At 40.0% G+C, this 26570-nt stretch overlaps 2 protein-coding genes across 4 annotated transcripts in view; one reads left to right on the top strand and one right to left on the bottom strand.

Annotated features, from left to right (window-relative positions):
* Window positions 1-1305: 1305 nt before the first annotated feature.
* LOC137992837 (adrenocorticotropic hormone receptor-like) lies at window positions 1306-2485 on the top strand. The gene has a single exon (XM_068838374.1). The coding sequence runs from the start codon at window positions 1420-1422 to the stop codon at window positions 2344-2346; it is 927 nt and encodes a 308-aa protein (XP_068694475.1). The 5' UTR covers window positions 1306-1419; the 3' UTR covers window positions 2347-2485.
* Window positions 2486-3595: 1110 nt separating this feature from the next.
* LOC137992836 (uncharacterized) overlaps window positions 3596-26570 on the bottom strand; it is a 53424-nt gene continuing 30449 nt past the window's right edge. For 2 of the 3 annotated variants that reach the window (XM_068838371.1, XM_068838372.1), the window contains exons 21-38: window positions 25875-25933; window positions 25174-25231; window positions 24268-24444; window positions 22665-22779; window positions 21315-21348; window positions 20085-20142; window positions 18027-18143; window positions 14647-14722; window positions 13675-13724; window positions 12458-12550; window positions 11886-11956; window positions 11723-11774; window positions 9239-9307; window positions 8221-8262; window positions 6507-6569; window positions 4803-4910; window positions 4290-4414; window positions 3596-4202 (exon numbers count right to left, since the gene is read on the bottom strand). In XM_068838371.1, coding sequence (XP_068694472.1) covers window positions 4034-4202; window positions 4290-4414; window positions 4803-4910; window positions 6507-6569; window positions 8221-8262; window positions 9239-9307; window positions 11723-11774; window positions 11886-11956; window positions 12458-12550; window positions 13675-13724; window positions 14647-14722; window positions 18027-18143; window positions 20085-20142; window positions 21315-21348; window positions 22665-22779; window positions 24268-24444; window positions 25174-25231; window positions 25875-25933 — 1536 coding nt within the window. In that variant the 3' untranslated portion in view covers window positions 3596-4033. Of the gene's footprint in view, window positions 4203-4289; window positions 4415-4802; window positions 4911-6506; window positions 6572-8220; window positions 8263-9238; window positions 9308-11722; window positions 11775-11885; window positions 11957-12457; window positions 12551-13674; window positions 13725-14646; window positions 14723-18026; window positions 18144-20084; window positions 20143-21314; window positions 21349-22664; window positions 22780-24267; window positions 24445-25173; window positions 25232-25874; window positions 25934-26570 lie in introns of those variants that run through there. The other variant, XR_011121751.1, reaches the window with a different exon arrangement.

The raw sequence follows: 26570 nt of genomic DNA, 5'->3' as shown, positions 1-26570 counted from the left end.
TTCGTGCGGTACTCGCCTGCACAACGACGCGAAATCCCAAAATTTGAGGTTTTGACGAAAAATTTCTAGGATACTTCGACCAATGACGACGTGAACGAGATGCACTAATCGCGGGTAAAGTGAGGTTTCGTCAACGTCGTAGATCTCAAGTCTCTAATATCTCGGAAAACCGCATCTATCCTTCAATGTAACCAATTTAGCAGCAGGAAAGGTGACGATTTTATCTTAGAAGAATAAATATAGTCGTTGATAGCCTTTAGTGCTAGGAATTGATTCCTCACTTGGACTTTTAAAGCGTTGGTTGTTGATGAGTGAACAAAACTCGAGGCAGTCACCCCTAAAAACTAACTATGCACCAAGTTCAACTCGACGTTAGCTTAAACGCTGTGAAATATTTTCGCAAACAAAGATAATGGTTGTTAGCCAATATTTGGATACCGAACTCCGAAGTGCTTGGCAAAATTAGGCAGCCACTAGTCTCAATATTACGGACCAGCTATTCGATTGAGGGAAGATTTTTTATTTGTTTTCATCCGATTTAGTTCTTTTATATAAAAAATGACTGATATTTCAAATTGACCCGTTAACAAAAATACCGCCCAAAAAAAAACCCTGCATAATAATAATAGTAATGAAGGGATTGAATGCTTTTAATTAATTAGAAAAGGCAATTATCTGACGTATTGGCAGCCATACTGCAGGGAATATCTGAAAAATCAGTTTTGAGTCAAACGTTCGTCCCTTACGACGACTTTGAGTCCGTAGAAGGATAATCTTGACTGCCATGAGCACGCAATCATATTTTGACTTTTTTTAAAAATGTAAAACCGTGTCAATATTTCCGCCTGAGTGCTTAGTAGGATGGCATGACGTGGGTTTCAGGATATCCGCCGCGCTATCATCTTTCCGCTGTCATCTGCATTTCAACAATGGAAATATATAATTTTTTAGTTTGTTTCAAATTTTTAGAATGACACGAGGAAGGCCATGTAATATTAACAGATAATAAGTTATTTCAAGTACATAAACTAGAAATTTCCAAGAACGTTTCCGAGCGAATGAATTACTTCGGATCTTTGTGGTTTTTATTAAAAGGTGGAAAGTAGCCCTAGTCTCTATCACTAATAGCGAATATATTTTGAGGATAAAAGAGAACGAATAATCAATACAATAGTATTTATTATCCTTATCAATTAACCGGCGGTTCGCACGTGACTAACGAATGACATTGATACAATGACGTTTAGCTACGTCGTGTTTTTGAGTTTATCCACCTGCAACTTGCAAAGCAAACTAATTAAGCAGAAACAGTTTTAATAAATGATAGTGCGAGAATACAGCAAAATTTCATGACACGAATAGTAGAACAAATCATCTGCTCACCGCTACAGCCGACTTAAGACAATAAACTACTGGGAAATGGTCACCCAGTTATGTAGTCTAATGTTACAGGAACTATCACAACTTGTTCACCTTCATGGAACCTTTATGGTGATTATGATCGTATCAAATTTCTTTTTTGCATTAGTGGCAACTATTGGAAATCTGCTTGTCATAACTGCCATTTGGAGAGCCTCTTCCATGTTACCTAATATAAAGAAACTGTTGCTAAACTTAGCTATGTCAGATTTGGCAGTGGGGTCCTTGGCACAGCTTATGTTTGGAATCATTATTGCGATAATATCCAGAAAAGCAGTAGAAGGAGCCTCTATTGACTTCCTCTGTCCAACTATTCTAACAGTATGTTATTTTGTCCTTAATCTACTCGGTGTTGTATCTTTTCTCACTGTTACTGCCATGGCTGTTGACAGACTTATTGCCATTTCACTTCATTTGCGATATCAAGAACTTGTCACCCCAAGACGTGTTGAGCTCTCATTGGTAATTCTTTGGTTAATAAGTGGTGGAGTCGCCGGCATTTTTATCACAACCTCCATTCGAAATAGACTGGCGAATGTGATTGTTGAGATCGGTGGCTTGTTGTGCACAACTGTGGCATACATTCGCATTTACAGTGTTTCACGATATCATAGAAATCAAATACAAAGCCAACAACGGTTATCGAGAGGAACTGGAAGGGAGGTACTTCGAAGGAATAAACTGTGTCACAACGCCATCTTTCTGTATGTTGTTTTCATGGCCTGTTATCTTCCTTTTCTTTGTTCATCGGTTTTATCGTTAATCAACACGCCCGGCGTGTTTCCTTTATTAGCTCACAACATCTCAGTGTTCATTGTGCTACTAAATTCATCGTTGAACCCTATCGTTTGCTTCTCGAGATATGGAGAAATACGTGAAAATTTAAAGAGAACAATGAAAAGAATATTCCTTGTCAAAACGACTTGAGTGTAAAAGGAATCACGGTGGAAGTAACCATAGATAAAGCAGGTCGATAAAACACCAAAATGTAAGATTTGTTATCACAGTGATAAATATTCAGCCCTGTTGGGTTTTTTGATAGCTTCAGAGACGACGAAATTCGCAAGAGAGACCTGAAAAGAGGAAACCTTCTTTATTTGAATGTCCCAGTCTTCGAGGATTTACTGAAAGAACGTTCAGGGTAAACCTACAGCATAGTTAATACGGGGAAATGGTTATGAAACCCGACAAATTTCTTTGTGGTAGGTTTTTGTTCTCTTTCTTGGGCTTGACCGTGCACAAAAACAATACGGTAGTTGTTTACTCCGTACTGAAGAACTAACCAATACAAACGTGTTGGTTACGTAATTCATGCATAGCGTATGAGCGCAAAACAAAAGATTGAGCAAGGTCGTGGACTTTCCAACCTAAATCTTGGCATCTTCGTTTGCTCCTCTGATGTTTGCCGAGCTTCAAAACCAGTCCTTCATTAACTATGCGTAAAGCAAAGACTCATTTTCTGATTTAATGGGCAAATTTAACGATAACACAACTCTTACGAATATTTAATAACATTTGTAGAGAGATTTCAGGGCAAGTTTCTTAAAACTGTAGTACTGTAATGGTGGGTGACATTTGTTGTGAGCTTAAAGATCAATCAAGCTTCGGTCGATCAAGCTTCGGTCGAAAATTTACAAGATCTAACGAACTGAATTGTCTATCTCAAAATGTGAGAAAATCGGTTACCTATTGGTCATGCATCACATTATAGCAAGTAAACAGAATGAAGTTTGTTTTGAGAAGCAGCTGAGTAGACACAATGAACAACGAACCCAAATAAAGGGCTTGATGAGTTAGTTGTATCTATCCCCGATAGCTGGAATAAATAGGCACAACTTCATTCAACCAAGGAGGAGGGAAAAAAAAAAGAGAGAGAAAGAACTAAATGACTTGTCTTGAATGCCTGACAGCACCGTCCTGGATTGCAATGTGTGTCAAACAAAGTCATGCGCACCTTGACTTTCTTTACCCAGCATTCTAATGTCTCTATTTCGAGTCATTTGTCGGCCTTGCCTTTGCTCTGAAATCTGAGTTGACATTTCACATTTGAATTTCACATTTGAAGTCCACATTCTCACGTTCTAAAGGATCCGTAAATTGTGATGTTACTTGTGCGATCAGAGCAAGTCAAACAAGTATGGTAGAAGGAAAAAAATAAAAAGATTTATCATAAACGTTTCTTCCCAAGAAGGGCATTTTCTTGTAATTTGCGCCACGTGAGTCGGTTGTATTTTCAGTTCTTGTTTTTAAAAAGTTTGTTAACAAAAAAGATGACACAGTTCTTCGGATGCTGATTTATCAAAGCATAACTTGCGTGGTTGTTCAGTTGTTCATTGAAAAAGAGGAGATAATCCGTGAGTTTGCGTCAGCGCGAGGAAGCAGTTCCAACCGGCTCTCAAGATTGGTTCAAATGGGTAGAAAAATACAACCTAACCCTAAAGCCATACAGCTGTGTTCCAATGAGGGGTTTAAAGAGCTGGCTAGTATCTGCTGCGTTATCTCGTGTCCCAATTCCGTCGCCCCCAGTCAATTCGCCCTTTGGGGTCCTCATGCATCAACCGCTTGTCGCGCAAACTAATCAATTTGTAAACGCAGTGCATAAAAAAACAGTGCCTTATCGATCCTTTCTCTTTTTCTTTTTCCTCTTTCTGTCTCCATCGCTGTCCACTTGTGCGGAATCCACACCGTTGCGCTCCGACGAACTCTCATCTTTTAAATGTTCATTTACTTCCCGCTTTCTTTTTGATTTTTCAGGTTTAATTTTTCTTGCGTCACCATCATCCCTAACGAGAAAAATAAGCAAGAAATCAGCTTCACGCTTAGAAATTTTTTCGAAAACATCAACGCAGACTCGCCAAGAAAATACTAACCGTGACAAGCTTGAGTAGATTTGGTTGCAAATGCTCTTCAAGTCGGGCGATTTTTCAAATAACGTACTCTGTTGAATCAATGCCACTCCTTTTCTGAGTTCATCGGTCTGTAATAAGGCGGAGACCTATACAAACAATTTTGGATACAATGTCGGTAGGAGATCTGTATGTAAATAACCACGGCGAGCCAACTTGTAACTGAAGTTGTGATACGATAAGTCAATTAGTACTTTATTTTAGAATACCACTGAGGGATTTACAGTGGTATACTAGACAGCTCAACATAGCCTGTCCGTTGGTTGTAACCTGACGAGTTAGTAAAGAATTGTCCAACAACAACAAAAGCATTACAGCTACATTAAGAAGGTAAGCAGAAAGGCATGCGATTGTTCAGGGCAGAAACTTTATTATAAATGAAAAGTCTTACGTAGTAACTCAAAGAGAATCGGGAACTAAAGAGGGGATCCAATGATTGAGTTGTAACACAATTTATCAGAGAAAGTAAATTGTTACCTCCTCGGTCTTTTTCGCTTGGCTAATGAACTTGTATGTCAGTCTAAGCACTTCACGGACATGCTTCACTTTCAGGTCAGTTTCCTGAGCAGAAGCCTTGGTCATGACCTGAAATTAGAATTAAAATAACCTTAAAATTTTTACTCACTCCCTTAGTAACCCTCAATAATGCACCTATCATTTCTAAATGTAATCGAATAATTCGTATATTCCCTAGTAATTTGGTATAGGTAATCGCATAATAATTATTTCGAGTGCAATTTGGAATAAATAATCACGAGTAATTTTCTTTTAAAGACGCACAAAATTGCATTAACCAGTAAGGGCGAGTGCAATTTGTAGTATTTGAAAAAAAATTACAAGTTCTTATTTATTCCAAATTGCACGAGAAAAATCATGTGCTTTCTCATCAATAATATACCGTACATGAAAAAAATCGAGATGGTTAAACAGAAGCCACGCACATGTATCACGCCATCATGGGAAAATTGCGCCATCCAGGGCTCGTATTTGATTGGCTATCAAAGCAACAATTTTACCTTTATTGTACTATTCCAACTTTCTGCACTCTGTTTGGGATTCATGGACGCGCTCTCAGCCAATCAACGCGCTTATATTTTTTCGTGAATATTATTATATACGCAATAGCTTCATAGCTCACTTGGTGACGGTCAAAGTTTTGTTCCAGCCCCATTCCAAATATGGATTTTTTAAGGGTTCTTCTGCAGCTACTTTCGACGCTTATTTCCGGACTGCATCGGTTTGAGTGTATGGATGCTAACTAAGGGTGCGTTCGATTGACCGTATTCCGGAATAGGAATACATGGAATAGAATTTGGAAACCCTTCGTTTTAAGGAGATCCACTTTTAAATTGTCAAACACCTGCTAAAATGCTATTTCAAACACATCTTTATTGTCCTTGTTGCTTCAAAACGCCAGACATACCGTTTTAAATCACAACTCCACGTATTCTTATTCCGGAATAGGGTTAATCGAACGCACCTAAGTCTAAGCCTAAGGGAAGTCATCAAAAACCTGAGAAAAAAATCGTTTTGCTTTAAGTCAAGCCTTTCAGCTACGACTGTTAGAATAACGTTTTGAACCTCATGCGTTTCGCAGCTAATACTGAATGCTTTAACTACAGATATCATCGCATTGACAACTCCTAATCATTACTCCAATGGAAATTGTCTCCCACAGTTATCAACAACAACAAAACAAACTAAGTAACAGTAATTTTAAAATTCACGCTCTTACTGAAAAAAAAAAAAAAAACAAACAAAAAAACACAAAAAAACAGGAGCTTTGGAAAGATCCGAAACTTAACATGTAATTTATTAACTATGAGAATTAAGATTTGCACACCTACACAAGACAAAGTACAGGAAACAATTTCCCCTCTAGGAACTCTAGACATTCTTCGGGGCGTTTGGTGATGAAAAGTCATCAATATCCGTTTCCTCCGTGCGAACGGAGTTCAGACGAATCCAAAATTTATCTGGTAATCACGTGACAAACTCTATATTATATATTTAATACCATATCACTTTGCATATGCGGGGGGACTACAGTGATGCCTCCCCGGGATTTTGACGGGAGACAAATCCCTGTTGGTGCTAAAAAAATCTAACCATTTGAAGTAAGAAAATATCAGGGGGAATCCCTCCCGCATTTTAACAAACCAGGCAACGCATTATACTTACCGAGATTAGCTTTGTTTGCAAAGAGGGGACAATAGCTTTTAAATGCTGTGAATGTTCCGGAGTCTGTGAGGAAAAAATCATTTTCCAGATTCAGATACATTTCGGCGAGAGAGACTGCTTCAGAAATTAACTCCCCAAGGCGAGGCTCTGGTCATAAATAAAGAGTTGCCGACGAGAAAGGTGGTACTTTTCATAGCACACCTTTGGGCGTATTTTTCGGCTTGCGTAAGGACTAGCCAAACTTTAGTTCGAATAGGAGCAGGAGAAAAGAACTGTGAGCACTTTTGTTCCAAAAATTGTCTTAGCTTCGAACGTTCTGGCATGAAAGGAATCCATGATACAGATATATGATTTTTTTTTCACATATTTGAACTGTAGATGGATGGATGGATGCAGACAGATATAACTTTATTTCAACTCGGGTTGATGAGGCCGATTAGGCCCCTGGCAATACAGTGCAATAAGTTTTATTGTACCCAGCAAATTACAGTCAGAATAAGAAAAACTTTTAAGTATTTATTGATGAAGGTACTGACCTCCAGAAATAACTATAAAGAGTTACAATTGCCCGGAGGTCATAAAATTGCCTGGAGTTCACGAAGGAAAATTGATTTACTTGAGCTCAGAGATGAAGATCATCGCAGTTGAGCAGCAACTTAAAAAGTTACGAAGAAAGCTCATAAAACGTCCAGGCTTCAGTGAACGATGCTCGAATCCATGACCGTGCGAATGTGTTGCACTTGCTATGTCAACTGAGCTAAAAAAAGCCAACTGAGCGCTGGTTATTTGTGAGTTCGAATTATATCTCGAACGAGACGAGCGAATAAATGAATGAAATAGAACATACGTTTTCAGAAGACGATCCACTTAAACGAAAGTTACAGTTCACATTGTCACCAGGCCCCATTTGTTCAAAGGCCGGAAAACTTCATCCAATGGATTAAGTCTCTATCTGACAGTTTCACTATGTGCAAAGATTTCGGTATTTGCTCACGTAAACGTAATATGCACACTCCATGCACATCTTAGTAAAGGCGTGTAAGAATACCTTGGACAACGTTTGACGTCGAGTATATTTTGTACTCTGGATGCCGGGTAGCTTATCCCCTGGATAACGTTATACAGTCTTTGAACAACTGGAGCCAGGATGTCAATCAGACATAGTTACATACATGCTTAATTGACCGCTTCCCTTAGGGGCTTTTCAGGGCCAATGAAACACAATTAACGAAACGACGGAACAGAACAACAACAACAACAACACCTGTTAAGAATCTCAACTGGCCGGAGGCAAAACAGTTGGCTATTTAGAAGTGCAGCGGGGACGTTGAACCAGGGACAAATTCAACAAGTGGTCTGAGCGGATCTTGAACCCGGGATCACCGGAACTCAAGGGAAACGCCCTAACCACTGTGCCAATACTACCTCTCAGTTTGATGCTACTTTGGTTTGAATAAATTTAAATGTAGCTTAGAAAATTGCGGGTCTAAGTCCTTGAATCGTAATTTTCTAAGGCACATTCAAATTTATTCAGACCAGAAGAACATCAAACTATGATAAGTCTGACGATGCACTTTCTTCGTTGACGTTTGGGCGAATAAAATTCAAAACTAGTCTCTCAGGCCGAAAAATAACAAAACTGAGCTACGGACAAATTGGTGTGGAAGTTCTTAACTTGGACACAGTGACAAAAAAAAAGACACTGCATGCTCACCTTTTTTGTCATTAACTGCAATAGCATCTGACAAGCCTGGCTCTGTCAAAGAACAGAAACAATATGCAAATGAGTAAATCGCCATCAACCAAGATGGAGTACGGCAATTTGTTCATTGCCGATAGACTTTTTCAATATATCTGTTGAAACCACATAGTTCCACTTTTAATTTCTGTCCGTACGTTAAAAGACAAACGATGGCCATTGCTTTTAAATCCCCCGTACATAACATGACAAAACTCTAACCGCGACTAAACTTAAATCGCGCACCGGTGGCTCAGTTGGTTGAGCATCGGGCTGTCATGCGAGGTCGTGACTTCGACTCCGGCTGGAGCACCACTCAGGGTCTTAAAATAACTGAGGAGAAAGTGCTGCCTTTGAAAGACATCCGCAAATGGGAAGACTTTAAAGTCCTCTCAGATAAGGACTATAAAATGTATAACAATGGATATCCAGTTCAACGACGCATGATACAGCCCCAAGAGTAACCCCCTTCCCCCCCCCCCCCCCCCCAAACGCATAGCATTATGGCAATGGGAAAATAGCGAATGTTCATAAATTGCGTGGGATGGTGTTGTCGTCTGGCCTTCAGCAATGTGGTCGGCTTGGTGTAATCTTCTGAATGGACTACTGATCGATGAGACCACATAACAGCAAAACAGACCGTAGTTAAATTAAAGGAGTCCAAGTGCTGAAACTGGTAAACCTAACCCTGGTAAACTCTCAAACGATTTGATGGAAACATGCCGAGAGGAGAAGAAGACACTCGTTTGAAAGGGTTTAATTGCCACATCGACCTTAAAGCGGTCCCAGCAACGCTATTTTGTAGCTTTCAACGTCAACTTTAAACCTAAGGGAGACGTAATGTGAACCTCTATGGCAGTCTTGGGCTTTGAAACCTGATTACAAAAAAAAAATTACCAGCAGCAGGGATATGAAATGAATTAAGAGCCAGAGGCCGAAACAAAAACGCCAAATGTTAACAATTTCTTTTACAAAAAGGTTATATATACTTTACCTTTCTGAAGTTATTTACTCCAGATTCAAGGTACTGGATAAGGTCCTCTGCTAAGAGCCAACCTAAGTGCTGATGTAAACAAAGGAATTGTACAAGTGAACAAAACAAGAATTGTGCTTCCTTCATTCCTTCCTCTACCGGAAGAAGCTTCACTCTACATTTCTTTTACCGAGGAGATGCACCTAAAAAAAAAAGGCACGGCACTTTGGACGCGGTTGTCAACTAACGGTGGGAAAATACAGAGCATTAATGCCAATCTGTCCGAAATATTCTCTTAGAGCACTTAGCAACGCGTTTTGCGTACAACAGCAAACCACAAAGGACAGGCTGCCTGGAGCTTGTCATAAACAGGTGAAAACTCAAGGAATGAGTGTCGTAAAACCAAAACCAAAACCAAAGTAATGACTTTGGCCAATCAAAAAGGACGGAGACAATCCAGTAGACCAATCAAAACTCGAAGTAATTACGAGTAGCCGACACAAAGCGCGGGAAAATGTGCACGCGCGAGCCACGATTGGTTTTGGTTTCACTTCTGATTGGTTGAAAAACTGGCGCGAGAACTTTGAACTAATCACTGAGTGAGGTAATCATAAACCAAAGTAATTCGCTAATTACTTTCGACACTCAATTGAAAACCGCTCTATTATAACCTGACTTCTGGATAGAGTAGTTTTCAAATCACTGTGGAAAGTAATTACATGATTGCAATTGCTACGCATACTGACTGGTTCAAAAATCTCGCGTTAGCTTATCAACCAATGAAAAGGAAATCCAGTCGCGACTTGCACGTTTTCCGCGTTTTGAGCAAGTACGAATTTGCATTGGTTTAAACGCTGTTTGCACCTGCTGTGACTGGTCGAAGTAATTACTTTGGTATTTGTTTTACGACACTCATTGAAAACCGCTCTATCTGGAGCTAACCGACTCGAAATGTACCAATATTAATACCAATCAAATCTTCTCCGTTTTTAGCAAAACGCAAAATTCACACTGACGTTTGCCGCTCGTTGTAAACGCGATCATCTTTATCTTTCTTGTTCTTAGAATCCTCTAAATGGGATCCTCGACGCTCTTTCGCCATAGAAACATCTTTTCGTGTTTCGTCTCTGCTTGGATATGACTGTTGATCGTCATCGGCCATGCTTGGATGCATTTCAAAACAACAGAGGGGCCGCAACCCTTTTCAAAGTGTCTTCGTATTTCGTACGATGCATGACGTGGCATGTGAATTTGGGTGCGCTGTAAGGATGCGCAGTAGCGATGGGCGCGAACGTCCTTAAGGCTAGTTTACACAGTGACTTAGACACAAGCATAAGCCTAATAAAAAGAAATAATTTCCCTTTCCTTTAGCATATTATTACGCCTTCTACAAGACAAGAGTATGAAACAAAGGAATCCGTGTTTTTGGCGCTGACGGAAACCAACACGATCTCTTCCTTAAATGAAGGATTATCCTTCATTGTCAGTTTGCTCCAGGTGAAGTTTTATCTTCCATTTAGATTACCCTTTCCAGGACTTGTCGTAACATATAAAAGTAAAAAGTAAAGGTAGTCCCTGGACAGGATTTGAACACGGAGCACCCACTTGGAAGGAACTGTTTTTATCCACTTAACCACTATAAGATCATCTGACTGTTTAGTGTGCCGATTATTTACCAAAACTAATTAGTATATATATAAAATCATTGCTGAATAATGGTCAAGTCTAAGGCTTGATTTTAAAAGGGTTAGCTTTCTCTTGAAGTTTGGTAACCGACATTTTTCACTGTGTAAGCTTCTTTCTTTGCGGGTGTTGACACACGTTTACAGCGGCATTTGCGGAAGAAAAATTATTAACCTTTAAACAAAATGAAATCCTCGCAGTTAAAGTAGCGATGTGGTAGTCTTGTGATTAAGTGAAGGGGTTATTAATCAAACATTCTCAGCTTCGAGTCCTGCTCGTCCAGACATTGGCGTTCGGCTTTTAAAAAAAATATCTTCATTTCCCATGATTCCTATCATGCTTTCAGTATCCGAAATGAACGTTAATACTTCACTTGGAGCAAATTGACAATTAAGAACAATCCTTCAATTGAGACAGAGACTTGGTTGGTGAAACATTTGAGTTCCATATTGGAAACAAAAGTAAATAGACCCAATCCCACTCTGTCAGCTCTCAGATAATTGATCTCAGAGCGCATGCGTATGACACTCTTCCTATGGTCAAGAGTAAACACCGCTACGGTTGCCCTGTTGTTTATGCCGGTGTGTAAAGCGAGCTTTAGCGGCTTCTCTAATCTGCATCGGCAGGCTTGTTCATGGGTATCCCAGGTTTTTCCATCTCGTTAAAAAAAAGCAACATTTGCCGTGATACACGTATGGTCTCCTCGAGGCATATTTGAATACATTCGCTCGTAAATTTGCCAACTGAAATATTAAATCCTATTAAATGGCGCATGGTTTGCGTAGAGCCTGCTCGTTTACATCTGAGGTGCCACTAACTTACCGGAAAACGGTTGATTAATTCCGTAAACAGTACAGGATGTAGATGGGTGCTTCTATTGAAGAAAAACAAAACAAAACAAAAGGTAACCACTAAAACATACTGCTTACAACGTTTGCATCTAAACAATTTTTGCCTAACCTCGTTTTTAATTATTCTCATTTACCTTCTTTCCATGAAGTCCTTCAGTGCCTTCTTGAACGCAACTGATAGCCTTTCACTACTTAACAGGCTAACCTAGAAAAAGCAATGCCAGGAATAGGATTTGTGGCGAAGTCTTGGTGTAAGCAAGTCGAATGCCAAAGTCGTAAGCGAAAGTAGTACCGTCTAAACAGTCCTCAACAAGGCCGCCATTGCCATTCACAACCCTCTCGCCATTCAAAGACATGGTTACCAGGGTCAGAAGTGCAAGATAACCTATTGTATCAGTGTAGATTGTTGCGGCATGGTGTGGTGCATGTTTTTCAAAGACAAGAAAGAACTTTCCCAAGCAACCGCAGATCTACTTTAACCTCTTTGGTCTTAATGAAAAGCAGTATCAAGTTTGTACTACGAATGAAGATACAGTTGACGCCGGCCATTGACATCGATGTGCCAACCAGAGCATTATCGGGTCTCGCGAAAAAAGGGTTCTTTTGTTCAAGAGGTTGGTACATTGTTTGCAAACAGATATCTTCCCCACTAAAAAAATCAATACTTTATTGAATCCTCTCTTTTTAGCAAACATTCATTGCTTACTTTCGTTTTGTTCCAGTCTTGTTGTCTTTGTGCCTCACTTGTTATGGTAACAGAAGGTTCCTGTGTGGTCTGCGAGCCTCTCAATACTCGTACCTGTGAAGCATGGCTTAGTCAGCGCTAACATGGGGGATGGCCAAAACTTTTTTGGGGAATATACTATCAGTGATTTTCTATTTATAGCGCACATACAAAGATTTTATTTTGCTATTTTCCCCTTTGAACATCGAAATGGCTTTAAGACACGTGCAAAAACAATTCCGTCCAATCAAGGTAAAGCTCAGTACTGCATTTGAGAAAGAGTAATTTCAAAATCGTGCCATCTGATCGGTTCCGGAAATGGGCGAAATTTCCACTTTTCTGTGACGTCACGAGTCTGCCTGTTTAAAGTGCAACTGTGAGGCGAAAAAAAAAACAGTTCCCGTTTTTCTTCAAAACTAAAGAAACTACTTGCGTTGAATGTTCAACAGGCGATTTTTTTGCAGTAATTTACAGCGAAAGAATGTTTATTTTAACTCCACTTTTTTTCACTTAACGGACCGTAATTACTTACTAATTAAGCCGCATTCACTTTCTGCATTTTTAAGATCGTGAGAAAATGAAGTCACTTTCTCCCCGATCGCGCTCTCTGCATGAGGGCTTATCTGTCAGAACCACACGAAGTAAAGGCGGACCGTTCCATTAAAAAATGCCGTCAAAATAAATAGGTTTTCTCTTGAAATGATTGCATAAAATCTCGCCTTTCAAGTATTCAGCACAAGAAGAAAAACGAGAGGTGAAGAAAAACAAGAGGTGATTTTTGATCGTAGTAGCACTTTAAACTATGACATTGGGATCCGTGATCTATATCCTATCGTCGTTAAAGAATGGACTGATTTCAAAATCACACCTTTACTTGTCTGTTAAGACAGACATCAGCAACTAAATTTACTCTTTACGGCTAAAATTATGTTGTAAAGCCGCGGCTAAACGTTGAAAAGAGCTATAAGCTTTGCTCGGTTTACAATGTTGAAACGTGTAGCATGCATGTTAGACGACACTGGTTTATCATCGTCTGGCAGAATAATGCCTTGATTTCGATCAAACATTTCTTCAACATTTAACGATTCCCCTTAAACCTTGTTGTACAACAATGTTAAAACGCTTTGTCATTGCTTTATGCTTTTGTAACGCGACAATGTAAATGTACTTGTACCAAATCTTCAATTTAAATTACTTACCAGGTATAAACAGGCGCGTGTTATAAGTGTCACAATGACGATAGAAGGAGCTGTTAGTAAAAAGAAATGAGTGAAGAAAAAGAACGTTAAATAGATATCAAGACGAAGGTCTACGTGGAAGACACAGAAGCTGCACCTATGTCAGAAAAAGATGAGTGGCAAATCATTGACCATGTAGCATTTCTTATCCTTCCCTAAACATTTAACGACTTTTTTTGCTTCGCGTTCCTAAAATGGTAAAGTAAAATGAATACGAAGCGATTTAGGCTGCACATTTAACATTTTAAATTATGTTACAATGCTGAAAAAATCTTGCAGACCTCTTATGTTGTAACACAAAAGCGCAACAACAGAGAGAATTACGTCGAGGGCATTACGCACGTTTTCAAGTCTCCTATCAAACATTTAAAAAGAGGTGCGCATAACTTGATTCGGGATCAAGTCCTCGACCCCAGGCACTGTCTATTTCATTTCCTCCCTAGATGTTGCTGCAAAAGGAGGAAACAATTGGGAAACTGGGTTCAAGGACATGCCGAGAGACTCTCTTATCTTTAGAATAGACCACTTTCGATATATTAAAATTCAGTCCTAAACAAAAGGTATCATCTCGAGGCTCTGGGGAATAAATATAAGGATTTGTATGCGTTTATTCCCCAGAGCCTCGAGGTGATGCCTCTTGTTTAGGACTGAATTTTTAATATATCGAAAGGGGGCTATTAAATGGTGTTAGAGTTAAACAGAAAAATGCTTGTAAGCCGCTACTTCAAATAAAAGAGTTCAACCACGACAGACACCTTTGAAAAAAACCCTGTAAGACAAGACAACATTTGCTTCCACAAAAGATTTCTCAAGAACTTAAATATCAGAAAAGAACTGAAGATTCAGGTAATGAAAGGAAGCCGTGAGGAATTCGACCCATTTTGACAAACAACAGCTTTCAACAGAAAATTTAAGAAGAAATTATCTTCTTACCTGACAGAGACTTTTCGACCAAGTGGTCGATTTTATCATGGACAGCATTGGCATCAATCGAAGAAACTGAAGGAAGCTACAAAAGAAAACGGAAAAGGGCTTTGAGATGGAAGCTGTTTCCATAACGACATCAATGATATAAAAATATTACGTTGAGTTCCCTGCTAAACGAAGTCTCCATCGGTTGCTGCAGAAATCTACTACTGCGCTAATTACTTGAAATGCACGAAAGTGAGCTACACCCGTAAACGTTAGGAAGTACGCCGACGCCAACTACAAATTTGTGAACAAAAACTGTTGAAGATGAGGAGAAAGGTCGTAAAGTTCGTCAAAATTGACCAGCATCTCATGGTGTGCGTTTTTACACATACTAGTCAGCATTTACAAAGCTGTGAAATAAACACGATCAAATGATAAAAGTACGGGTGTATTCCTGTTGTTTCTGTTTCGTCGGTAACGCTTGTTGCGTATTACCACTAATGCAGTAAACTAACGAACAATAAGTAATAGTAAAGATCTACTTAAACTAATTTAAGTTCGACAAATGAGCTCTTACGCCACGCATTAACCTTTGCGTTGTAGGATGCTGAGGGGCTTACAGCGTGTATTGTCTCCGGAGGGAGACTATTTCATGTAGGAATAGCATGTGGCAAAAAAGAAAATACATACATAGTAGGCGTACGAAAGGTGATTAAGTGTCATGTCATTAGAGCGTCTTGTTTGAGAGTGAGGGAGAGAGATTCATAATTTAAGAGATACAAGATTCTTGAAGGCCTTAAACATAAAGTTAAGTTGTTGATATTCACAACGCCCAGAGAGTAATGGCCAATCCATTCACGGGAGTAATCGCAGAAGACAAAGCGGGCAGATCTCCCCTGTACTGAACTTTTTCCAAGTTAGATATGTTGCGCTGAGTGTAAGGATTCCAAGCACAACAGGCGTACTCAAGAGAGGGAGGTACAAGGGTGAGATATAGCTTGGCCTTAGTCACGGAAGTACAATGATTAAAACTGCGAGAAATAAAATTGACAATCCTAGCGCACTTCTTTGCAACGTGGTCACAGTGTTTAGTACGACGCAAGTTGGCTGACACAATAACACGAAGATAAGGGTGTGAAATAGTCACCTCAAGAGACTGGCCCTTTAGGATATAGGTGGTCATGACTGAAGACTTACTTCAGTTTAAACGCATTTGCCATTTGTCAGCCCACAGGAAGAGAGAGTCTAGATCTGACTGAAGTTGTTGAGATGACATGGCACAAGAGATAGATTTTACAGTCACGAGCAAGTAAGCGAATTTGAGAGCAGATATCGTTAGTTGGTCATTTATGTAGATAAGGAAGAGATGGGGGCCCAGAACAGATCCTTGAGGAACGCCAGAAGTGACACAGCATACCTCAGATTACTCGCACAAAGGTGCGGGATTGCAGAAAACAACCTTGCATCTCATTCGCACCTCAATAAAAAACAAAAGAGCCGTTTGACCACAAATGTCATAAGCGGCCAGTTTAAGGAGAAGCCTTTGAAAAGGAACAGAATCAAAAGCCTTGGAGAAATATTTCTATAGTATAAGGTCAGTTTGCAGTTTGGTCGATAACTGGAGGGATCTGAGTGGGGTCGTTTCTTGAAAAAGGGTGAGACGTGAGCATGCTTCCAGTCACGAGGTAATTCACCACTGTCAAGAGAAGACTAATAGATGACTCGGAGGATTGGAACAACAACCTCGCTGGAAATATTTAGTAGACAAAGTGGAATTTGGTCAGGGCCAGAGGCCTTTGAGGGTTTGAGTTACTCTCAACCACAGAACTTGCTTTGAAGAAAATAAGAACCAAAACAATAGTTTTCCACGCTCCGAACGTGCATTCAGTTTTAAGTGAAAGCCCGTTTAAACGGTTTCAACATTTGCTTCAACATGCATTCAACACTTTGTTGAACCAAATGTTGGGTGCGTTTGAACAGGTCGTCCAACGCTGCTGAAAGCGTAAAAAATGTTGAAAGCTTGTTGAAAGCGTGTTGAATCAAGTTTAACTCGGTTTAAACTTTCCTTCAACATCTATTCAACATTTCCTTTGTTCTCGAAAATGTTGAATGGGTGTTGAAGCAGTTTGAACACTCTGTTCAACAATTGTAGAACACACGCATGCTCACATCAGGTCGCAAAAGTCAATATGGCGTAGTTTATCTGGACGAGAGAGACTGGTTCTAGTTCTTAGTTCCTCGCAATCAAATTTCGCGAAAGTGTTGGTTCTTTTGTTGATCAAATGTTGGGACCGTTTAAAAGGGCCTTTACAAAGCGGTTCTCTACCGTTCTCTTTCTGAGAAAGATGCGAATTGACCGAATTCAGTTTTTATTGCATAAGTATAGAGATTTACGTACACTTTCTGTGATCAAACAAAAATAACATACGATGTTTTCACTAGTGAAAAATCGTCGTATCAGCCTTTTGATTGGCTAATATGTTGGACTTTGGCACGAGTGGCCTGTGCACCGAAAGAGGGAGTAAAATTTGAAAACATGGCGTCCGACTGGTGCATGGTTTTCAAATCTTTTGTTGCTTAGTTTTCTCCACAAAATACTTCAGAAGATCTTAAAGTTTTCAAAGTGCTCAATCGAGGTATAGAATGTAAAGATTTTTTATATTTCAAACATATTTTGCTATTTGGGGCTCGTTAACTTTATGATCTCTGTACTTATATAATAAACAAATTACTTCATCGTTGGCTCGTTTGTACGATTTTTATTATTACTCACTCGTTGTGAAGGATCGTTAAACTGACTCTGTCGCTTCGTTCAGTCGTTCGTTTACGCGATCCTTAACAACTCATGAATAAAAATCGTACGCACTCACCACCTGACCATGAGTAACAGATGACATATTTCAATGCCTCTAAATTTCCACTCCGTGCATAACATTTTAATAAACTTTTTCGTTAAGTTCCTAGTAAGTCCTTGGTCTTTCCACTCCTTTGAGGAGGCAAACGGACAAAGTTGTAATTTCAAATGAACCACTTCATTGACCCTCAGCCCCCACAAAGGACTGGAGCGACCCAAGATTTACATGGTATTTTCTATCGCCGAAATATCGATCCCAGGAAAGTTGATACACAATTCACATTTAGAAAACCGAGAAATGATTCAAATAACGAAAATTTTAATTTCAGAAGACGTTCTTGTTAGCAATGGTCATTACCCTTCCTGCTTAAGCTCGATGCTTCACAATGAAAATGATTTTTGGCTACCAAAAAAACCTAACCACTGCAGTCCTAAAGTCCAAATTGCACCGCGTTTTTATCCTTTTCAGTTCTTTGATAATTGTTCGAAATCATAAATTGATAAAAAGGGCCACTTAATTAAGTCCATGCAGTTATCTGTATTTTACCTCTTTAGAAGAACATAATTTGTTTTTAAACAACCCTTCAGCCTTTTCTCCTAGAGTGTGGAAATCCTTCGAACCAAATGACGACCTGACCAGGTCCAGGAGAGGGTTTATCAATTCCTGTTTGAAAAACAGACGCAAAAAATCAAACGTTGAAATTCCAGCCTTAGGACATAAATTGGAAAGACAGCAATCTACAGCAACGAGTCCAAGTGCGAAGTCCTTGATGGAATGTCTCACAATAGCGTCACAAAGGATCGTTTCGACCACTATAATGCCGTTCTTAATCACGTGATAAAGTCGATTGGCCGTGCAGCACATTCTCGTTCCCAGAGCTGCGATCCTCTTGGCCAGCGTCACGGATCGAGAGCTCTGGCAGGTACCAATCCGTTCTCGTCAATGATTGGTCAGATGGGAACACAATAAAAATGCTAACCGGAAGAAATCATAGGGTCAGAGGAGTTTAGCCAATAAACTATTCCTCGACAGGCGTCAATATTTAGGCTCCATGCATGAGAGGCCCCGTTACATGCTAAGTTGTCTCCATGTTACACTGATTGCATACAATGTTATGTTTAACATTAAAATTTGGGTTTATCAAACGTGTTGATAAAGGTCGAGTTACCACCGTGAACGCTTTGGAAAGCTGACGTTTCGACCGTTAGCCCTTCGTCAGAGCGAATGCTTAGTCAGCTGAAGTGAGATCAACATAATTCAGACTGTCCCTGTTTGCACCAGAAAAAAGAAGCCCCATATGCATATTGGACTATTTTGCCAGATGCACCAAACAGGAAAAGGTTTGGTTGAATCTGCTTCAATGGCCAGTGCTTAATAGAAAACTGCCTTCCGGAATTGCTCCTCTTAAGATAAAGCAACCGATCAAAAAGTTATATTTTGTCGTGTTATTTAAGCAATAGAGGATGTTTTCCATGTTTAAATAGCCTCACCTAAACGTGAGGGGCAGTTGGGAGAATTCTCGACAGTTATGCAAACCCTCGACTGCGTCTCGACGGGTTTGCATAACATACACGCTCATATTTCCTACCAGCCAATCAAAACGTGCGCCTGACAACACACAACCAATCAAAATTCGGGTGATGTCACAGCCGTGTTTACATACTCTCATCTACACACAGGTTTGACCATTGAGAGTGCGCGTACTATCCTAATTATTTTATAATTTATAATGTGCAATGATATTCACACGCAAAATACAGTGTACCTGTTATTGGCAATAATAACAATATTATGTTAACTTTTGAACAACAAAGTTAGTCATTTATCTTATTACTTTCAATAATTTTGCTCAAACCAACAAACTGAAGATGAAGACCATGAATAATAATTTATTTGTGCCCAATCATTGTTAAAAATCACATTAAAATTATTAATGGTATTTTATACCATTTGTTAACTGAATAAAACAGTGAATATATCAAAACAACTGTCAACCATGATGAATAGTGGAGCAAAACCTCAGCAGATTTTGAAACATTGATCTTAAAAATTTGATCGTGTATTTGAGGCATTTAACGACGAAATGACAAGCACAGATAGCGTCAAACCCTCGTACTTCTTTTCTTTCAATGTGATGTCGCTTATATCTAGAATTTCCATTCCATTATTCAACGCCTCGTGGAAGAAATCAATTTGGCTTGGTCCGCCATTTTGAAAAAGAAGCGAGACTACGCAGAACGACCGGAAGTCCGTGAATCGCGGACTGTTAAATTGGAACCAGCCAGAGCTCTCGATTCGTGGCGCTGGCCAAGAGGATCGCAGCTCTGGGAACGAAAATGTGTGCAGCAGTATAATTGGAACTGTGGTTGGCGGTGATTGGTGCATGTCGGTCACTGCTTAGCCTTTTGATGATTGGAGGAGCGCATAGGCCCCACAAAATCCTACCACAAACGAGGACTAATAGCATACATGAAATGATTAACCCTTGGTTACACCGAGTATTACGCTGAAAATTTAACACACGCCTTTTCAGTTGTGCTCGGAAAGTTGCAAAGAGAACAGCGTTATCTTTAAAATGACTAAACATGAGACATTTTAACGTACCAGAATCAAGGGATTAGAAGCTTGTTTTTTGATAAAGATCTCTATTAAATCAAGAACTCTGCAAAACGAATAACAATCGAAGGTTGAGTCTGAGTCTGACGCTAATATATTATCATAAATTTAAAGTTAGCACGGTGATCTTTTTCAATATTTAGATAGTTTTCCTCCTTCTTAGAGGATCAAAACTGTGGGAGTCACGTACAGTCGAACCTTTATATAACGGCCACCCTCGGGACTTGAGGAACTGGCCGCTTAATACAGGTGGCCGCTTAACACAGGATCACTAAAAATACTCACTGGGCGTGGTCTAATGTCGATTTTAATGGCGTATCATATAAAAACACTTCATGCAAGGAAACAATAGGACAATCAACGCTCTTTCAAGCGATCGCTACTTAAACAAGGTTGCCATCTTGTAACTTAACGGTATAATATACGAAACATTTTTTAGACGACCAACGAACTACGGGAAACTTACGGTAAAGGGCAAGTGAGTTAACAGAGGTAAAAGTTAAGGCCTGGAAATCCCTTGCGAGTATACGTTTGAAGGCGATTCATTCTTCATCACACGGCTGAAGAACAAGCTAATGAAAGAGGACTTTCTAGCTAAAGAGTGCAGCATATTCAAAACGAACATTTTTTTTCGTTCGTGATTTTGTACTATACTTCAGCACATTGCGGACATCTGGAAAACGTTAACGATACTAAGCGGCCGATTATCAGCTTACAGCAGCTCTGTGCATGCTATTTCTTTATAGTGATGATGGATCGCATTTCAAACACTATAACATACTGCATAAAATGACATGCAGCTTAGTTTCCGTTCAAGGGTGGCCGCTTGATACAGGTAAAAGTAACAAAGCTAGACAACATAGGACTGCCGCAAAGTGGCCCGGGCCGCTTCAAAGAGATGGCCGCCTAATACAGGTAACCGATACTTTGAAAACTGGCCGTTAATACAGGGCCGTTATATACAGGTTCGACTGTCCCAACAAACGCATGCGCAGAAACACAACCCTAATCATGATGCGTGGTCACTAAATTAGAGAAGGTCAAATTCCTAGCACGAATTTTGTAAACAACACTTCAGAAACTTTGCATGGCTTATCCAGGTACAAACCTCCCAGCAACAAAAGTAGGGAAAATGGAATGAAAGCATGGATGGTACAGACCACGAACCAAGGAAGAGAAAAACGCTGACCAAAAACAAAATGGCTTATTCTTACGTACCGCAACTTGAAATGTAAAATGATCTTTGCTGCATCTGTTGGTTATAAATAACGGTAAACGTGAGCCATTCAATCTTCCCTTGGTGGTAATGGGTCGTTCCGATTTTAATCCGCACCCCCCCCCCCCCCCCCCACCTCTTTTGGAGGGCTGGCTCTCTCTTAACGTCTGAATGGAACCTGTCGGAATCCAGGATTTTATTTCATTTTACTCCCCTTGCAATTAGTATTTTGCCATTTATAGGTTGTTTTTATCCGTCTGACCCTATGAGATGAGGGTCTGATTGGAACCTTACCTGTCGGAAACAGGAGTTTGGCGTATAATTATAACCCCTAGGAAACTGGATTTCACCATGTTACCACCTGTCGTAATCATGCCTTCCATAGGGATGGGGGATGGGGAGGGGAGGGGGTGGATAAAAATTGGAACAACCCAATTCCGACGCTAATCAATTCGTTTGATAAAAGCAAATATTAATGTTCGTGTGGAACTATCGCACCGACGCAGCTCTTTAGAAAATAACCCCTTCATTCACATGTGAAGGACTACCCACTTGCTCCCGTATGGCCTACAGTAGGTACGATAGCCACGGTTAAGCAAAGTCGTCCTGACCTTGAGATCGACCATTCTTTATTCTTTTTCTTAACCAAGACACAAAATGAGTTTAAAGCTCAAGGATCACTTGATCCTGCGATAAATCCGTCTCTGATCCCACAGTGGTAAAATACTTTGACGTTTATCTCTGCGTGCTCAGAAGTTATGAGTGGGAACACCCAAATGCACTTCCAATCAAGGCAAGGTCGATCAGCGGTCGCATTTGCATCTAATGGTTGCTACTCATTCAAGCATAACACCGGATAATTTCTGGTGATTTGTTGAATTTTAAATTTGGGAATTTCAACAGCTTGCCTCGTTAGTCTAGCGAATATCAACGGCTGGTACGAGTTTGAATCTCTCACTGTTCTGAATCTTTTCCGTGTTTTCATGTTTTTCAACTTATTTCTAGGAGACAAATCAGTTAAGTTCATGCAATTTCAACTCAAAGGGAGACGTGGTTTCGGTAGTTGTTATGGACTGGTATTCCCCACTGGCTTTCAATCAAGTGATGAGCGGACAGGTTAAAAAAAAAAACAAACCAAAATGTTTAAGAATTGAGATTGATCCTTAGTTTGAGACCTCAGTACGGCCTGCAAGACCGCTGGACTGCATTCGTCACGTTTTTGGTGGCTCAATGTGACGGTGGTGTAAACCCAATCACATGGCTAGAATGGATTGCCTGACTTCCATCTGACAGCAAAGGCACCAGCACCCAAGCTCGTCTATTGATGGTATGTCAAAGAATGTCAGCCTTACCTTTCTTCTTGCTCTTGTTCATTCTTGCCTCCATCTGAGCTTTAAAAGCGGCGGCAAGGGCGGCATCAAGCTGCATCATCGCTTCGTCATCCAAGTCTTCTTCACTACTGCTTCCCTACAAATGCATATCAACATATCCCGTTGGCACTTGAACATAGCCCAATGAGGTACCAGGTTTTCGGTCCAGGAAAAAGGGGCAAATGGCAGAAGGGAAAAGCTGCAAGTGTGTATATACGGAAATTTAGTAGCAGTTCAGTTGACTCGCGACGCACATTATTAACCAATGCACTACGAAAGTCAATCACGAAGATGCATTTTCGAAGACGTTTTGCTGCACCTTCGCCTTTTCTTCAACTTTATTCGAGCAAAACAGAGGGCTGATAATTAAAAAGATCAATCAACTTTGCCAGTAAAACAGAGAAAGAACTCAGAAGAGATTATTTCTCTTCGCGATGAAAGTTATTGGCAATTTCAAGAACAAGAAAGACAAACCTTTATGGTTACAAAATGGTACAGACAGATTGTCCTTGAGGCAATTTTAGCACCCAAATTTTCGTTCAGATGTGTGGAGAAATGCAAGTAATTGACGGAATGCAAAAATGGCCGCCAACAAATTATTCTTTTGTCTTTGCTTTAATTGGACTGACTAGCCTTGTTACCGTGTAAAATTCAAAGAATTTTAGCTGTAAAACGAGGCCAGTCGGACCAATTTTCAAAAAAAAAAAGGAAGAACAATTTATTGGCGGCCATTTTTGCATTCGGCCTATTTGATCCACGCCGATTTCAAAAAGCGTCAAGAAGTGTCCCGTGGCTCTTCTCATCAACTTCTTCATCACTGTTTTCTAGGAACGCAGACAACAGTCCAGTTTCGAGTTCGCCATAACCGCTGAATAGAAGTACTGAGAGCGCCGTTTTACAGGGTTAGCCTCCATCTGAAGAGAACATCTTCACAAATTCCAGCGAGAAGATGATCCGTTTACAACTCTGTCTATTGATTAATTTTCAAATTTCAGGCACCTTCCCGATGGTGGAGCAGTCGTGGCTCAGTTGGCTAGTGCGCAGCTTTCGGAGCGAGAGGTCCCCGGTTCGATCCTCGGTGACTTAAACGTCTGTTTCGACTTTCCTCTGATCCGTGTAGCTATAGCTTTAAATACCCTTAAAACGGAGCACTGACAGAGGGAGGGGGGTAAAGGGCGCACCGTAGGCTTCCATTGATACCAGCCTCGTAGCTGATGGAACTACCAACGTTAAATAAAGTTACTTTACCTTTTGTGAATACTTTACTTTGGCTCGAGACTAACCCTATATCAATGCTTCATTAGTGTTTGTATTCAGCGGTAATTCTAAAATTCCAAAAGGGACTATTGACTATTGATGTCTCAAAGTGTCCCCTAAACTCTGTTCCTTAAATTAAGCTACAATAAACTACTGGATTTACCCTAACTCAAAAACAACACTAACATTATTGTTAGAAACAGGATAATGCTTGCCCTAAGAGGGGCACTTCGCGTTCGATATTCAAACTTGGTCGTGCATTTCTGCCGGGACATGCGTGAAAACATTACACAACGGACAAACCAAAATATAGTCGTTTTGTGCCAACCTCCCTATCAATGTCAAACATAGCTGGACCAAGAGCAGCTTTTACTTCAGCTCTGAATGCTTCATCAACTTCTCCAACGGCATCATCTTCGTCTTCTGAACTCTTCTCTTCCTCGTCATCCTCATCCACGTCATTGCTGTCATTTTCGCCTGATTTTAAATTCCCATTTGTTGTCTCCTAGAAAATCATACAGGATTTAAATATTTCGTAAATATTATACACTTACAGTAAGCTGTGTGTGCAAATGGACGCAGTATTATTTTGAGCGAAAGATCATCGCAGTCATGGGCACAACCTCGGAAGTTGCAAAGAAGCGGCAATCATGTTATTCCTTGCATTCAATAGCCTATCTATTGCAAGTCGCTCGTGGAGCTCGAGTCTGCTTCATTCCTTTTTCGGAAAAAGTACAGGCATGACGGGGACCCAACACCATCCAAACGTGCTGCACAGACTGCACTCTGCTCTACTACTGAAATATGAAGCCATAACTAAGTAACTCAGCAATTACGAGTGATGATCTACGCGCCATTGTAATGTACTAAAAGTTCCGACATTGTTCTTGGATCCTCTTGAAAAGCAATGCAAAACAAAACGAGTCATCTGCTCATTTGCACCCAGCAGCTTGATTGACTGTCCTGGAAACCTAGATTCACTCTTTCCCCGCCCGGGGAACTAGTCATAAAGTTACTTTGAATATCTCTCTACGCGATCACCACTCAAGGTTTCTTTCGACGAGTTCAGTCCACTTTGAAAATTGATAATCTTTTAGACTAGCAACTTCTGAATCTCTATCATTTTAAGTCATTTGAAACACTCAATCGTTTGTATGTATACACGACAGAAAAAGAAAGGAAGAATGCAAAATGACCGAAACAAAAAAAGGTAGAAAAGAAATTCGACTATTACCCTCTCTTTAACCTCAACATCTTTCATTTCCTCATCGTCATCATCATCTTCTTCTTCTGTATACACAATTATTTTTTCGCACATTACTACAAAGTCATCACAGGCTGAGTAATTAATTAATATTCTCAAGTCATTTAGAGGGAGCGTGGATGTAATAGCAAAACGACAGTTTTCCAGTCCACACTTATCACAAGAAAACCAACGAAAGAGAGTTCATCTGACACGTTTTTGTTCGCTGAAATAATTCCCCACTCAATATCTTCAAAAGGAAGTAGCCGTGCAACAACTGTGTTTTTTTTTTATCTTGTAATCGTGTTAAAAGACCGGTAAGGAGTTAAAAACGAATTAAGTGAAAAAATGCAGAACTTTCACTGTTCACAATTTTCAGTTGCACATTTAACACTTCCTGTTCACAGGCTCTCCTCAAATACAGCTAAACCTGTACCACCGCATTGGAAAGCATCGCCAGGAAACGATATAAGTACAAACAGCAGCAAGCAGCTAACAACAGAGATTTAGAATTTCGTGAATAAACTAAATGGTTAACTCGGCATAATCTCGATCAGTTGCAAAAAGGGTGCCGTTACAATTGAAACAGATGTTGTTTAAAATGGAATAATTTGAATCCTAAAAAATTGACCAGAGGTTTGCGAAACCACAAGGAGTGAATTCCAAATTCATAATTCTCAATCACGAACTAACCTGACTCATCAACGACCTCCAGTGTTTCACCATGGGCTCCTTTCTTGAGGTCCAAAGTCTAAAACAAAGTGCAAAAGAGGAACAAAGAATTAGTCGCAGACGATTGAAATAGCTAGATTAAGCCTAACAGTTTGCATCAAATTCAGGTAGCCCATACAACAACGACATCACCTTTAACTTTGCCCCTTACTACCGGAGCGTAAAAGGCTCTAAGTACACACGTAACATCAGTATGGCCAGCACTAAAGATCAGTTTTAAAAATTAATAGGCTACACTGTGTATAAACATGCATGTGGAAAGAAGGGGTACGTTTTTTCAAACGTTCGCAGTGTGCAATAATTTTTCAACAGATCGAACAATATCAGGACGTAACTAGAAGTGCTATGGTACATTCCAATCTAATCCATCAAACCCCAGTAGTCTGAAGGGTGGACAGCGCTATCTACTGGACAAATCACTATCCACTGGATAATTCAATTGGTTTTACTAGTGTTTATCCGCTGAATAGTGGTTTATCCGGTGGATAGCGTTGAACAACCGAGGCCTGGGCGTTAACCCTAGTAACGGAAATGGGCCCACACAGGCACAGAGAAAAACTCTCCCACCCTGGAGGTTGTCTCTGTCCTTGTGTGGGCTTGTTTCCATTCCTAGGGCCGAAGAAGGATTTTATAGGAAAATATTATATATAGTGGAA

This window comes from Montipora foliosa, chromosome 2, assembly GCF_036669935.1.
Source record: "Montipora foliosa isolate CH-2021 chromosome 2, ASM3666993v2, whole genome shotgun sequence".
Lineage (NCBI taxonomy): Eukaryota > Metazoa > Cnidaria > Anthozoa > Scleractinia > Acroporidae > Montipora > Montipora foliosa.
The sequence above is the reverse complement of the archived record's forward strand: the minus strand, read 5'-3'. Positions and strand labels throughout refer to the sequence as shown.

What these genes read in the sequence shown, in the direction of transcription:
- LOC137992837 (XM_068838374.1), top strand. Translation starts at nt 1,420, where the DNA reads ATGGTCACCCAGTTATGTAGTCTAATGTTACAGGAACTATCACAACTT.